Genomic DNA, 14,693 nt, shown 5'->3' on the forward strand with positions numbered 1-14,693 from the left:
ACATGCCTCGCCCAGGCCCTCCAATGGCTACTACTGCAGTGGATGACCGCTACCTACGGATTATGGCTCGGAGGAAACCTAACAGCAACGCCACACCGTGTTGAATAATGGTTTTCGTGCAGCAACAGGACGTCGTGTTACGACTCAAACTGTGCGTAGTAGGCTAAATGATGCGCAACTTCACGCCCGACGTCCGTGGCGAGGTCCATCTTTGCAACTACGACACCATGCAGCGCGGGACAGATGGGGCCGACAACATGCCTAATCGACCGCTCATGATTGGCATCACGTTCTCTTCACTGATGTGTGTCGCATATGCCTTCAACCAGACAATCGTCGGAGACGTGATTGGAGGCAACCCGTACAGGCTTAACACCTTAGACATACTGTCCAGCGAATGCAGCAAGGTGGAGGTTTCATGCTGTTTTGGGATGGATGGCATTACGTGGGGCCGACGTACGCCGCTGCTGGTGATGGAAGGCGCCGTAACGGTTGTACGATACGTGAATGCCATTCTCCGACCGATAGTGCAACGATATCAGCAGCATATTGGCGAGGCGAGGCACTCACCTTCATGGACGACAATTCGCGCCCCCATCGTGCACATCTTGTGAATTGATTTCCTTCAGGATAACGACATCGCTTGACTAGAGTGGTCAGCATGTGCTCCAGACATGAACCCTATCGACAATGCCTGCGATAGATTGAAAACGGCTGTTAATGGACACCGTGACCTACCAACCACTCTGAGGGATCTACGCTGAATCGCCGTTGAGGAATGGGATAATCTGGACGAACAGTGCCTTGATGAACTTGTGGATAGTATGCCATGACGAATACAGGCATACGTCAACGCGTGAGGACGTGCTACTAGGTATTATAGGTACCGGTGTGTACAGAAATCTGGACCTCCACCTCTGAAGGTCTCGCTGTATGTTAGTTCAACATGCAATGTGTGGTTTTCATGAGCAATAAAAAGGGCGGAAATGATGTTGATGTTGATCTCTATTCCAATTTATTGTACAGGTTCCGGAACGAGGTGACGTAATATTATTTTTAATGTGTGTAAATATAAAAATAATATACATAAATTGTCAAAGAAAACTTTACTCTTAGTGACATGTAGAATGCATTAATATTTTAATATTAGCGGTTCATTTTTGCTGTCAATATACGTAACACTTTTCAGTTGCTCGTCTAAAGATGAAACCAAAACCAGAGTAAGGGCACATTTGCTATTATCGTATTTACATTTTTCTCGTAACAAAGATTTCAACATACGCCACTTCATCAAGAGGCTCCAGTCACCCGTCACTTGACAAGGTGTGTACTCGACCCCGGCCTTTACAGCGTCTTCAATTCGGATGCGGTCACCTTTAATGACTTGTCTGAATATTTCTGGAGGAATAGCTGCCCAATCCTTTTGAAAAGCCGAAACCAGAGGAGGTGGTAATGTAGTATGCTTGGGTATGGAGCGAGGTTGTTGTCTAAGTGATCCCGAAGTTGTTCAGTTTTGTTCAGATCGGGACCCTTGGCAGGTCAGTCCATTTTAGGTATGTTATTATTAATATACCGCTGTCTCACAGATGCTGTTTTATTACAGGTTGCATTATCATGGTGATACAATCATCCTCTCCGAAATTTTCCTCTGCTGTAGGCAGTACACAGTGCCGTGAAGTGTGTTCATGTTTTTTTTTAGTTTTTTTTTTATTTAGTGTTTTCCTAAGCGCAAATAGGGTCCACACACTACCCACGAAAACTACACCCTTAACGTCACATCAAATCTTCCATATTTGACTTTTGTCATTAATCATAAGCAGTGTTCTGCATTCATTGCCAAACCTAAACGCTTCCATCGGATTTTGCCAGCGTGAGTCATCACTCGAAATGACTCGTTTCCATCCACCCAGTGTCATCGCTCTTTACCCCACCTCAAGCATCACTTAGCACCATACACAGAAATGCGTGGCTTATGAACTGCACGACGTAACTCTGCGCAACATCATTGTGGTAGCTGGACTTATGGTGGCAGTTTGGAACCCGCGAGTGATATACCTTACTTTGGCTTCACGTGATTTTGTAGAACCAGCCTCCGCATTGCTGGACGTTCCTTTTCCGTCAGTACACGAGTTCTGCATAATCTTGCTTCAGCTGTGGTTGTTCCTTCACGTCTCCACCTCACAATCCCATCACCAACAGTCAACTTAAGTCGCTCTAGAAAGGTCGATGGATCTGTTACTCAGGTGACATTCAGTTACTACTTAGCCTTTCTTGACCGACACATTCGGCAGTTAACTGATTCTCTACTAACAACAAAATACTTTACGCCTCCTTTTATGCTGGCGAATGCGCTCTCGTGACATCAAGTGGTCAGTTGCGCATTACTAAGGGGTGTTGTTCAGACAGTGTATCTTCAATGAGTAATAGGTTGAATCGTTTGAAATTTTCTTTTACACATCATAATCAACGGTGCTTCAGTTGAAGCCCTCTTATAGGGCGCAACGAAATTACCAATCAGAGTATCACATTTATATATCACTCTACCATCTGGTGAGCAAGATGTATGACATGCGAAATGCCCTAAGACTTCAAGAAGAATATAATACTTCCAAAGAAAGCAGGTGCTGCCAGGTGATAAAATTACCGAACTATCAAATGGCTCTGGGCACTATGCGACTTAACTTCTGAGGATATCAGTCGCCTAGAACTTAGAACTAATTAAATCTAACTAACCGAAGGACATCACACACATCCATGCGCGAGGCAGGATTCGAACCTGCGACCGTAGCGGTCGCTCGGCTCCAGACTGTAGCGCCCAGAACCGCACGGCCACTCCGGCCGGCACCGAACTATCAGTTTAATAAATAACGGTTTCAAAATACTAACACGAATTCTTTACAGAATTATGGAAAAACTGGTAGAAGCCGACCTCGGGAATGATCATTTTGGATTCCGTAGAAATGATAGACTACGTGAGGTAATACTGACCATACGCCTTATCTTAGAAGTTAGATTAAGGAAAGGCAAACCTACGTTTCCAACATTTGTAGACTTAGAGAAAGCTTTAGACAATATTCGCTGGAATACTCTCTTTAAAATCCTGAAGGTGGCAGGGGTAAAATACAGGGAGCGAAAGGCTATTTACAATTTGTACAGAAAACAGAAGGCGTTTATAAGAGTAGAGGGACATGAAAAGGAAGCTGTGGTTGAGAAGGGAGTGAGACGGGGTTGTAGCCTATTCCCGATGCCATTCAAAATGGCTCTGAGCACTATGGGACTCAACTTCTGAGGTCATTAGTTCTCTAGAACTTAGAACTAGTTAAACCTAACTAATCTAAGGACATCACAAACATCCATGCCCGAGGCAGGATTCGAACCTGCGACCGTAGCGGTCTTGCGGTTCCAGACTGCAGCGCCTTTAACCGCACGGCCACTTCGGCTGGCCCGATGTCATTAAATCTGTGGATTGAGTAAGCAGTAAAGGAAACAAAAGAAAAATTTGGAGTAGGAATTAAAATCCATGTAGAAGAAATAAAAAAACTTTGAGGTTTGTCGATTACACTGTAATTCTGTCAGAGACAGCAAAGGACCTGGAAGAGCAATTGAACGGAATGGATAGTGTCTTGAGAGGAGGATATAAGATGAACATCGACAAAAGCAAAACGAGGATAATGGAATATAGTAGAATTAAATCAGGTAATGCTGAGGGAATTAGGTTACGAAATGAGACACTTAAAGTAGTATATGAGATTTGTTATTTGGGGAGCAAAATAACTGATGATGGTCGAAGTAGAGAGGATATAAAATGTAGACTGGCAATGGCAAGGAAAGCGTTTCTGAAGAAGAGATGTTTGTTAACATGGAGTATAGATTTAAGTGCCAGGAAGTCTTTTCTGAAAGAATTTGTATCGAGTGTAGCCATGTATGGAAGTGAAACATGGACGATAAATAGTTTAGACAAGAAGAGAACAGCAGCTTTCGATATGTGGTGCTACAGGCGAATGCTGAAGATTAGATGGGTAGATCACGTAAGTAATGAGGAGGTACTGAATAGAATTGGGGAAATGAAGAATTTGTGCCGCAACTTGACTAGAAGAAGGGATCGGTTGGTAGGAAATGTTCTGAGGCATCGAGGGAACACCGATTCAGTATTGAAGGGCAGCGTGGAGGGAAAAAAATCATAGAGGGAGACCAAGAAATGAATACACTAAGCAGATTCAGAAAGATGTAGTCTGCAGTAGGTACTTGGAGACGAAGAAGCTTGCACAGGATAGAGTAACATGGAGAGCTGCATCAAACCATCTTTGGACTGAAGACCACAACATCTGGTGCCAACGTTCGGCAATACATGTGACTTTTTCGTAATCTAAGATGCACTTAATCTTTGGAAAAATTGTCCAAGTTGAAAATACAGGTTCAGTGTCACTAAAGAAAGTTAATGGCTCCATATCGATGGAATAACTGAACCCACCAGCCAGAATTACACTGCATCACATACACTGCAATAAGGTCCGCTAAGATCACTATCATGGCTTTGTTTTTTATTACTGATAATCATGAATTATTTATTTTCCTTTGATGGTAATGACTGCGTTAATAACAATGTTATATGCCGACACAGATAAGTTCACCCAAATATAATAGATTAATACATAAATAACACAATCACAGTATCCTTTTCGTATCTAGTTGCTGAACTGATGCAGAGGGAGAATGGGTCTTTTGATATGCGATTACCATTTGTTATTAGTTCATTGTCGTAACGAATCAAAAAGAATAGCGGCATGGAACCGTAAATTTGTGTTTTTGTGCACACTGAGTAAACTGTGTTACTCAAATATCAAAGCTGTTAGTCACCATACTTGTTAGAGCTGAGAACAGATAAATACGTTTTCGTTTGCAGCAGATTATTCTTATTTTCAGTATACATTTGTATGATTTGAATGCCTGAAAGTTACTACTGTATTTTAAAAAATCATTCAAGCATTGCTACAGGGGACGTTTACTCAGTTCAGTTGGGGCAGGTTTACACACTATTTACCATTGCTATCCTAACTATCCTAACTGATAGCCTAGTAGAGGAAACTTTAAGACAAGAGAAAAAGAAAACGCAATCTAAAAAATGAAGGCACTGGAGAATAAAAGAGAGAAATTTCTAAAAATGCTATTTGAATCTAATGAATCTCAAGCTGGAAGAATTAATTGTCTGAGGGCAAGGACTAAAATGGGCGAGAAATTCCTAAAAGCAAGAACAAGGTAGAATGTGGATACCAAAATATCTCTTGTTGGCACTGAATAAAAGACAGTCTTCCTTAAACGAATTAATTTGTTAAAACACAATAACTTTTCTGAAAATATACATCTGATATCATTAGTGTCCCCCCCACGAACCATGGACCTTGCCGTTGGTGGGGAGGCTTGCGTGCCTCAGCGATACAGATAGCCGTACCGTAGGTGCAACCACAACGGAGGGGTATCTGTTGAGAGGCCAGACAAATGTGTGGTTCCTGAACAGGGGCAGCAGCCTTTTCAGTAGTTGCAAGGGCAACAGTCTGGATAATTGACTGATCTGGCCTTGTAACAATAACCAAAACGGCCTCGCTGTGCTGGTACTGCGAACGGCTGAAAGCAAGGGGAAACTACAGCCGTAATTTTTCCCGAGGGCTTGCAGCTTTACTGTATGATTAAATGTTGATGGCGTCCTCTTGGGTAAAATATTCCGGAGGTAAAATAGTCTCCCATTCGGATCTTCGGGCGGGGACTACTCAAGAGGATGTCGTTATCAGGAGAAAGAAAACTGCCGTTCTACGGATCGGAGCGTGGAATGTCAGATCCCTTAATCAGGCAGGTAGGTTAGAAAATTTAAAAAGGGAAATGGATAGGTTGAAGTTAGATATAGTGGGAATTAGTGCAGATCGGTGACAGGAGGAACAAGTCTTCTGGTCAGGTGACTACAGGGCTATAAACACAAAATCAAATAGGGGTAATGCAGGAGTAGGTTTAATAATGAATAGGAAAATAGGAATGCGGGTAAGCTACTACAAACAGCATAGTGAACGCATTATTGTGGCCAAGATAGATACGAAGCCCACACCTACTACAGTAGTACAAGTTTATATGCCAACTAGCTCTGCAGATGACGAAGAAATTGAAGAAATGTATGATGAAATAAAAGAAATTACTCAGATTGTGAAGAGAGACGAAAATTTAATTGTCATGGGTGACTGGAATTCGAGTGTAGGAAAAGGGAGAGAAGGAAACATAGTAGGTGAATATGGATTGGGGCTAAGAAATGAAAGAGGAAGCCGCCTGGTAGAATTTTGCACAGAGCACAACATAATCATAGCTAACACTTGGTTTAAGAATCATGAAAGAAGGTTGTATACATGGAAGAACCCTGGAGATACTAAAAGGTATCAGATAGATTATAAAGGGTGATTCAAAAAGAATACCACAACTTTAAAAATGTGTATTTAATGAAAGAAACATAATATAACCTTCTGTTATACATCATTAAAAGAGTATTTCAAAAGGTTTTTTTTCACTCAAAAACAAGTTCAGAGATGTTCAATATGGCCCCCTCCAGACACACGAGCAATATCAACCCGATACTCCAACTCGTTCCCCACTCTCTGTAGCATATCAGGCGTAACAGTTTGGATAGCTGCTGTTACTTCTCGTTTCAAATCATCAATGGTGGCTGGGAGAGGTGGCCGAAACACCATATCCTTAACATACCCCCATAAGAAAAAATCGCAGGGGGTAAGATCAGGGCTTCTTGGAGGCCAGTGATGAAGTGCTCTGTCACGGGCTGCCTGGCGGCCGATCCATCGCCTCGGGTAGTTGACGTTCAGGTACAGACAGATAAGTGCCAATGTGGTGGCGCTCCATCCTGCTGAAATATGAATTGTTGTGCTTCTTGTTCGAGCTGAGGGAACAGCCAATTCTCTAACATCTCCAGATGCTGTAGTCCAGTTACAGTAGCAGCTTCGAAGAAAAAGGGACCAAAAACTTTATTGGCTGAAATGGCACAGAAAACGTTCACCTTAGGCAAGTCACGTTCATACTGAGTTGTTTCCCGCGGATTCTCAGTGCCCCATATACAGACATTGTGACGGTTGACTTTCCCGTTAGTGTGGAAAGTTGCTTCATCACTAAACACAATCTTTGAAACGAAAGATTCATCTGTTTCCATTTGAGCAAGGATAAAATCACAGAAATCGATTCTTTTAATCTTATCAGCTGCAGACAGTGCTTGAACCAATTTCAGACGATAAGGTTTCATAACTAACCTTTTTCGTAGGACTCTCCATACAGTTGACTGTGGAATTTGCAGCTCTCTGCTAGCTCTGCGAGCCGATTTTCCAGGGCTGCGAACAAATGCTTGCTGGATGCGTGCTACATTTTCATCACTCGTTCACGGCCGTCCAGAACTTTTCCCTTTGCACAAACACCCATTCTCTGTAAACTGTTTATACCAACGTTTAATACACCACCTATCAGGAGGTTTAACACCATACTTCGTTCGAAATGCACGCTGAACAACTGTTGTCGATTCACTTCTGCCGTACTCAATAACACAAAAAGCTTTCTGTTGAGCGGTCGCCATCTTAGCATCAACTGACGCTGACGCCTAGTCAACAGCGCCTCAAGCGAACAAATGTACAACTAAATGAAACTTTATAGCTCCCTTAATTCGCCGACAGATAGTGCTTACCTCTGCTTTTTGTCGTTGCAGAGTTTTAAATTCATAAAGTTGTGGTATTCTTTTCGAATCACCCTGTATAATGGTAAGACAGAGATTTAGGAACCAGGTTTTAAATTGTAAGACATTTCCAGGGGCTGATCTGGACTCTGACCACAATCTATTGGTTATGACCTGTAGATTGAAACTGAAGAAACTGCAAAAAGGTGGGAATTTAAGGAGATGGGACCTGGATAAACTGAAAGAACCAGAGGTTGTACAGAGTTTCAGGGAGAGCATAAGGGAACAATTGACAGGAATGGGGGAAAGAAATACAGTAGAAGAAGAATGGGTAGCTTTGAGGGATGAAGTAGCGAAGGCAGTAGAGGATCAAATAGGTAAAAAGACGAGGGCTAGTAGAAATCCTTGGGTAACAGAAGAAATATTGAATTTAATTGATGAAAGGAGAAAATACAAAAATGCAGTAAATGAAGCAGGCAAAACGGAATACAAACGTCTCAAAAATGAGATCGACAGGAAGTGCAAAATGGCTAAGCAGGGATGGCTAGAGGACAAATGTAAGGATGTAGAAGCCTATCTCACTAGGGGTAAGATAGATACTGCCTACAGGAAAATTAAAGAAACCTTTGGAGATAAGAGAACGACTTGTATGAATATCAAGAGCTCAGATGGAAACCCAGTTCTAAGCAAAGAAGAGAAAGCAGAAAGGTGGAAGGAGTATATAGAGGGTCTATACAAGGGCGATTTACTTGAGGACAATATTAAGGAAATGGAAGAGGATGTAGATGAAGATGAAATGGGAGGTATGATGCTGCGTTAAGAGTTTGACAGAGCACTGAAAGACCTGAGTCGAAACAAGGCCCCCGGAGTAGACAACATTCCATTGGAACTACTGACGGCCTTGGGAGAGCCAGTCCTGACAAAACTCTACCATCTGGTGAGCAAGATGTATGAAACAAGCGAAATACCCTCAGACTTCAAGAAGAATATAATAATTCCAATCCCAAAGAAAGCAGGTGTTGACAGATGTGAAAATTACCGAACTATCAGTTTAATAAGTCACAGCTGCAAAATACTACCACGAATTCTTTACAGACGAATGGAAAAACTAGTAGAAGCCAACCTCGGGGAAGATCAGTTTGGATTCCGTAGAAACACTGGAACACGTGAGGCAATACTGACCTTACGACTTATCTTAGAAGAAAGATTAAGGAAAGGCAAACCTACGTTTCTAGCATTTGTTGACTTAGACAAAGCTTTTGACAATGTTGACTGGAATACTCTCTTTCAAATTCTAAAGGTGGCAGGGCTAAAATACAGGGAGCGAAAGGCTATTTACAATTTGTACAGAAACCAGATGGCAGTTATAAGAGTCGAGGGACATGAAAGGGAAGCAGTTGTTGCGAAGGGAGTAAGACAGGGTTGTAGCCTCTCTCCGATGTTGTTCAATCTGTATATTGAGCAAGCAGTAAAGGAAACAAAAGAAAAATTTGGAGTAGGTATTAAAATTCGTGTAGAAGAATTAAAAACTTTGAGGTTCGCCGATGACATTGTAATTCTGTCAGAGACAGCAAAGGACTTGGAAGAGCAGTTGAATGGAATGGACAGCGTCTTGAAAGGAGGATATAAGATGAACATCAACAAAAGCAAAACGAGGATAATGGAATGTAGTCTAATTAAGTCGGGTGATGCTAGGGAATTATATTAGGAAATGAGACACTTAAAGTAGTAAAGGAGTTTTGCTATTTGGGGAGCAAAATAACTGATGATGGCCGAAGTAGAGAGGATATAAAATGTAGACTGGCAATGGCAAGGAAATCGTTTCTGAAGAAGAGAAATTTGTTAACATCGAGTATAGATTTAAGTGTCAGGAAGTCGTTTCTGAAAGTATTAGTATGGAGTGTAGCCATGTATGAAGGTGAAACGTGGACGATAAATAGTTTGGACAAGAAGAGAATAGAAGCTTTCCAAATGTGGTGCTACAGAAGAATGCTGAAGATTAGATGGGTAGATCACATAACTAATGATGAAGTATTGAATAGGATTGGGGAGAAGAGAAGTTTGTGGCACAACTTGACCTGAAGAAGGGATCGGTTGGTAGGACATGTTCTGAGGCATCAAGGGATCGCCAATTTAGTATTGGAGGGCAGCGTGGAGGATAAAAATCGTAGAGGGAGACCAAGAGATGAATACACTAAGCAGAATCAGAAGGATGTAGGTTGCAGTAGGTACAGGGAGATGAAGAAGCTTGCACAGGATAGAGTAGCATGGAGAGCTACATCAAACCAGTCTCAAGACTGAAGACCACAACAAAAACAACATCATTAGTGTTCTGCCCAAGTGCAGATTTCCACATGGTAACTCTACATTCTACCCTGTCTTCTGCCGTCCTCCTCAGGCCTCATAAATTCCACTTGCCATTACGTCTTGTAGGCAACAGTCGTGTTACAGTGGTTAAAATCGGTTCCCGTCCGGTTACCGAAATAAAGCGCATTCGTGCTTGGCTAGCTCTTGGATGGGTGACCGTCCTTGCAGCCGAGTGTTGTTGGCAAGCGTAGTGCACTCAGCCCCTGTGAGGCCAAGTGAGGAGCTACTTGATTTAGGAGTGGCTCCAGTAACGAAACCTGACAAAGGCCAGGAGAGCAGTGTGCTAACCGTGTGTCCCTTCAAATATGCATCCAGTGACGCCTATTGACTGAGGATGACTCCTCTGTCGGTGTGTACCGTTGGGCCTTCTGAAGTCTGCTCAGAAGAAGATTAGTTTATGTATATCGTCCTGTATCTTTTCCTACCTCTCAATCGCCTCTCACAGACAGATCCTTCCGAGGCGTTCGTCAGCAAGCACTCCTGTTTCAACAAACGTCAGGTCTAGTTTTCATTCCTTTTTCTTACAACCTTCAGCAGTTTGATGAAGAGGGTGATTATTGACTTTGTATTTACTGCTCGAAACGATACAGCTAATCAAAAAGAAATCAGGAAAGGGTTCAGTGAGCCCGCCACGCGGTCTAACGCTCTGCTTCCCGATCGGAAAAGTGTGCCGGTCCCCAGCATGAATCCACCTGGCCGATTAGCAGCGAGGTTCATTGTGCTGGCCAGCCTGTGGATGGTTCTTAAGGCGGTTTTCCATCTACCTAGGCGAATGTGGGCTGGTTACTCTTATACCGCCTCAGTTACACTATGTCGGCAACTGCTGCACAAACACTGTTTCCACGTACGCATTCACCATAATTACTTTATCACTCAAACATTGGGGTTACACTCGTCTGAAATGAGACGTTCCTAGGGATGGGGTACACTGGGGGCAGAACTGCACAATAACCCTTGGTTCAGTGGGGCGGAGGTGGGGTGGGATGACTGCTGTGGCCTGTTGTGGGGTTGTGAACCACTGATGGCTATGGCGGGACGAGCCCACTCCATCGTTTCTAGGTCCCCGGTTTAATTCGCAATACACACACAGTGGGCTCTGTATTTTTTTAATGGTTTGATGCGGCCCGCTCCGAATTTATCTCCTGTGCCAACCTCCTCATTTCAAAGTAACACTTGCAACTTCGAACCTCATTTATTTGCTGGATGTGTCCCAAAATGTGTCTTCCTCTACAATTTTTACCCTCTTCAACTCTATCTGGTACCAAGGGAGTTACTCCCAGATGTCTTTAAAGATGTCCAGTCATCCTGTCCGTTCTTCGCGTCAGTGCTTTCATTAGGTTCCTTTCCTCCCCAATACTGTAGAGAACCTCCTCAAACCACACCTTATCAGTCCACATAATTTTCAACACTCATATGTAGCACAGCAACTGAAATGCTTCGATTCTCTTCTGTTCCGGTTTTCCCAAAGTCCATGTCTCACTACCAATCAGTGCTGTGCTCCTAACGTACATTCTTAGAAATTTCTTCCGCGAATTAAGACCTCTGATACTAGCAGACTTCTCTTGGCCAGGAATGCCCTTTTTGCCAGTGAAAGTCAGCTTTTTATGTCCTTCAGATTTCTATATTGACTGTATTACGCTAGCAGATGGAAGTTCGTTAAAAAGTTATTGTTTTAGAAGGTCGACTGGTGTGAGTAAAACCGTAATTTTATTTACTGCCAGTGAAACTTATTTTGAAAAGTTTGGTAGTGTGTTTTTATTGCTCGTTATTGTGTTGTATGATATTCGTAAACCTGTCCAATAAGAGGGGCTCATTTTTGCTTTTGACTTTTGCCTGTACAAAATTTTTTGTAATCTTAAATGTAATGTTGAGTTAGAAGTGTGTGTTATAAAATTTAACAGCCTAAACACGATAAATTTAATCGAAAATATTCTAGAAAGTGGGAAAATAAATCAGTGTATATTACACTGTTTCTGTTTACAAGGCATTTTATTCTACATCTACATTTATACTCCGCAATCCACCCTACGGTGTGTGGCGGAGGTCACTTTACGTGCCACTGTCATTACCTCCCTTTCCAGTTCCACTCGCGTATGGTTCGTGGGAAGAACGACTGCCGGAGAGCCTCGTGCGCGCTCGAATGTCTCTAATATTACATTCGTGATCTCCCCGGGAGGTATAAGCAGGGGGAAGCAATATTTTCGATGTCTCATCCTGAAACGCACCCTCTCGAAACGTGGACAGCAAGCTACACCGTGATGCAGAGCGCCTTTCTTGCAGAGTCTGCCACTTGAGTTTGCTAAACATCTCCGTAACGCTATCACGCTTATCAAATAACCCTGTGACGAAACGCAGCGCTCTTCTTTGGATCTTCTCTGTCTCCTCTGTCAACCCGACCGGGTACGGATCCCACACTGATGAGCAATACTCAAGTATAGGCCGAACGAGCGTTCTGTAAGCCACCTCCTTTGTTGATGGACTACATTTTCTAATGTCTCTCCCAATGAATCTCAACCTAGCACTCGCCTTACCAACAATTAATTTATATGATCATTCCACTTCAAACTGTTCCGTACGCATACTCCCAGATATTTTACAGAAGTAACTGCTATCAGTGTTTGTTCCGCTATCATATAATCATACAATAAAGGATCCTTCTTTCCGTGTATTCGCAATAAAGTGCATTTGTCTATGTTAAGGATCAGCTGCCACTCCCTGCACAAAGTGCCTATCCGTTGCAGATTTTCCTGCATTTCGCTGCAATTTTCTAATGCTGTAACTTCTCTGTATACTACCGCATCATCCGCGAAAAGCGGCATGGAACTTCCGACACTATCTACTAGGTCATTTATATGTATTGTGAAAAGCAATGGTCCCATAACACTCCCCTGTGGTACGCCAGAAGTTACTTACAAGTATGTAGACGTCTCTCCATTGAGATCAACATGCTGCATTCTGTTTGCTAAATACTCTTCAGTCCAGCCACACAGCTGGTCTGATATTCCGTAGGCTCTTACTTTGTTTATCAGGCGACAGTGCGGAACTGTATCGAACTCCTTGCGGAAGTCAACGAAAATGGCACCTACCTGGGAGCCTGTATGTAAAATTTCCTGGGTCTCATGAACAAATAAAGCGAGTTGGGTCTCACACGATCGCTGTTTCCGGAATCCATGTTCATTCCTACAGAGTAGATTCTGGGTTTCCAGAAATGACACGATACGCGAGCAAAATACATGTTCTAAGATTTTACAACTGATCGATGTCAGAGATATTAGCCTATAGTTTTGCGCATCTGCTAGACGACCCGTCTTGAAAACTGGAACTACCTGTACTCTTTTCCAATCATTTGGAACCTTCCGCTGCTCTAGAGACTTGCGGTACACGGCTATTAGAAGGGGGGCAAGTTCTTTCGCGTACTCTGTGCAGAATCGAATTGGTATCCCGTCCGGTCCAGTTGACTTTCCTCTGTTGACTAATTTCAGTTTTATATTCCTTGGACACTTATTTCGATGTCAGCCATCTTTTCGTTCGTGCGAGGATTTAGAGAAGTAACTGCAGTGTGGTCTTCCTCTGTGAAACAGCTTTGGAAAAAGGTGTTTAGTATTTCAGCTTTACGCTGTCAACCTCTGTTTCAATGGCATCATCATCCCAGAGTGTCTGGATATGCTGTTTCGATCCACTTACTGATTCCTTGTCAGAGCAAAGTATGCGAGACGTAACAGAACGTTTTTGCAGAGACATGAGGGAATTTAGTTGGCGAACCTGACTCCTGAAGAGAACGTCATCCCCATTTCCACCTAGGAGGGCACAGCTAGGAGCTTAAACTGCCCATGTTGTTGCAGGTACGAGATAAATGGCGGTTGGCAGCCGTGACGCCGGGAGAGGATTTCATCGCCAGTGCCAACCTGGAGGGCGCGGCCGGCAACTGCACTTACGTGGGCTCCTGACCACGGGGCACTGCGATACTTCCCCGGCCGGCAGGCACACGCCCATCCGACGGCTTCCGCTCTGCTCTTCTTCTCGTCGAGCTGTGGTTACGGCGTGGGACTCTGCTAGCTTCCAATAAGTACAAAACTTGATGAAAGGAGATGTGTAAAAGATGGCCAACGCAAGAGTCACCGATGGTACTGTAGAGCGAGCTGAGACACAAGCGACATTTGTGGAAGAAGACGATTGTGATACTTAAGCCTTACAAGAAAAGAGAAAGCTTTACAGGTTTTCTTCACTGCTGTGATGCAGACAGTGCTGCTGCAGAAGAGCAGTTGGTGGATTGTCGATGTTGCTTCAGGAAGGCTATGGCATTGCATTTAAATGTATTGTGATAACTCTCAGAGCCGGTACTTGCATTAATGCTTTGTAAAATAACTTACAGTGACATATTTTAAAGTAAAGTAAAATTTCTTACAGTTTCCTAAGGTTCAGGGCAATAGGCAGTGTTAATTCGCGAAATTTCCCTATTAAAATTCCTTGAATTCCATACTCGCCGCAGGACATCACGTGTTTTACTTCGGCGAACAGTTTAGCTTTGAGGTCAGTAAACGTATGCTATCGGCGTAGTTAAAAAGGAAATCCTCAATAAGTCGACGGAAATAAAACTCAAATGGTGTCAGGTAAAGCCGTG

General features: G+C 43.1%; 1 protein-coding gene across 1 annotated transcript in view; it reads left to right on the forward strand.

Moving 5' to 3' along the window:
* The window catches only part of LOC124789037, a 66,805-nt gene extending 52,795 nt beyond the window's left edge, over positions 1–14,010 (forward strand). Inside the window, exon 4 of the mRNA XM_047256326.1 lies at positions 13,915–14,010. Coding sequence (XP_047112282.1) covers positions 13,915–13,945 — 31 coding nt within the window. The 3' untranslated portion in view covers positions 13,946–14,010. The remainder of the gene's footprint in view (positions 1–13,914) is intronic.
* Positions 14,011–14,693: the final 683 nt, after the last annotated feature.

This window comes from Schistocerca piceifrons, chromosome 3 (genome assembly GCF_021461385.2).
Source record: "Schistocerca piceifrons isolate TAMUIC-IGC-003096 chromosome 3, iqSchPice1.1, whole genome shotgun sequence".
Taxonomy (NCBI): Eukaryota; Metazoa; Arthropoda; class Insecta; order Orthoptera; family Acrididae; genus Schistocerca; species Schistocerca piceifrons.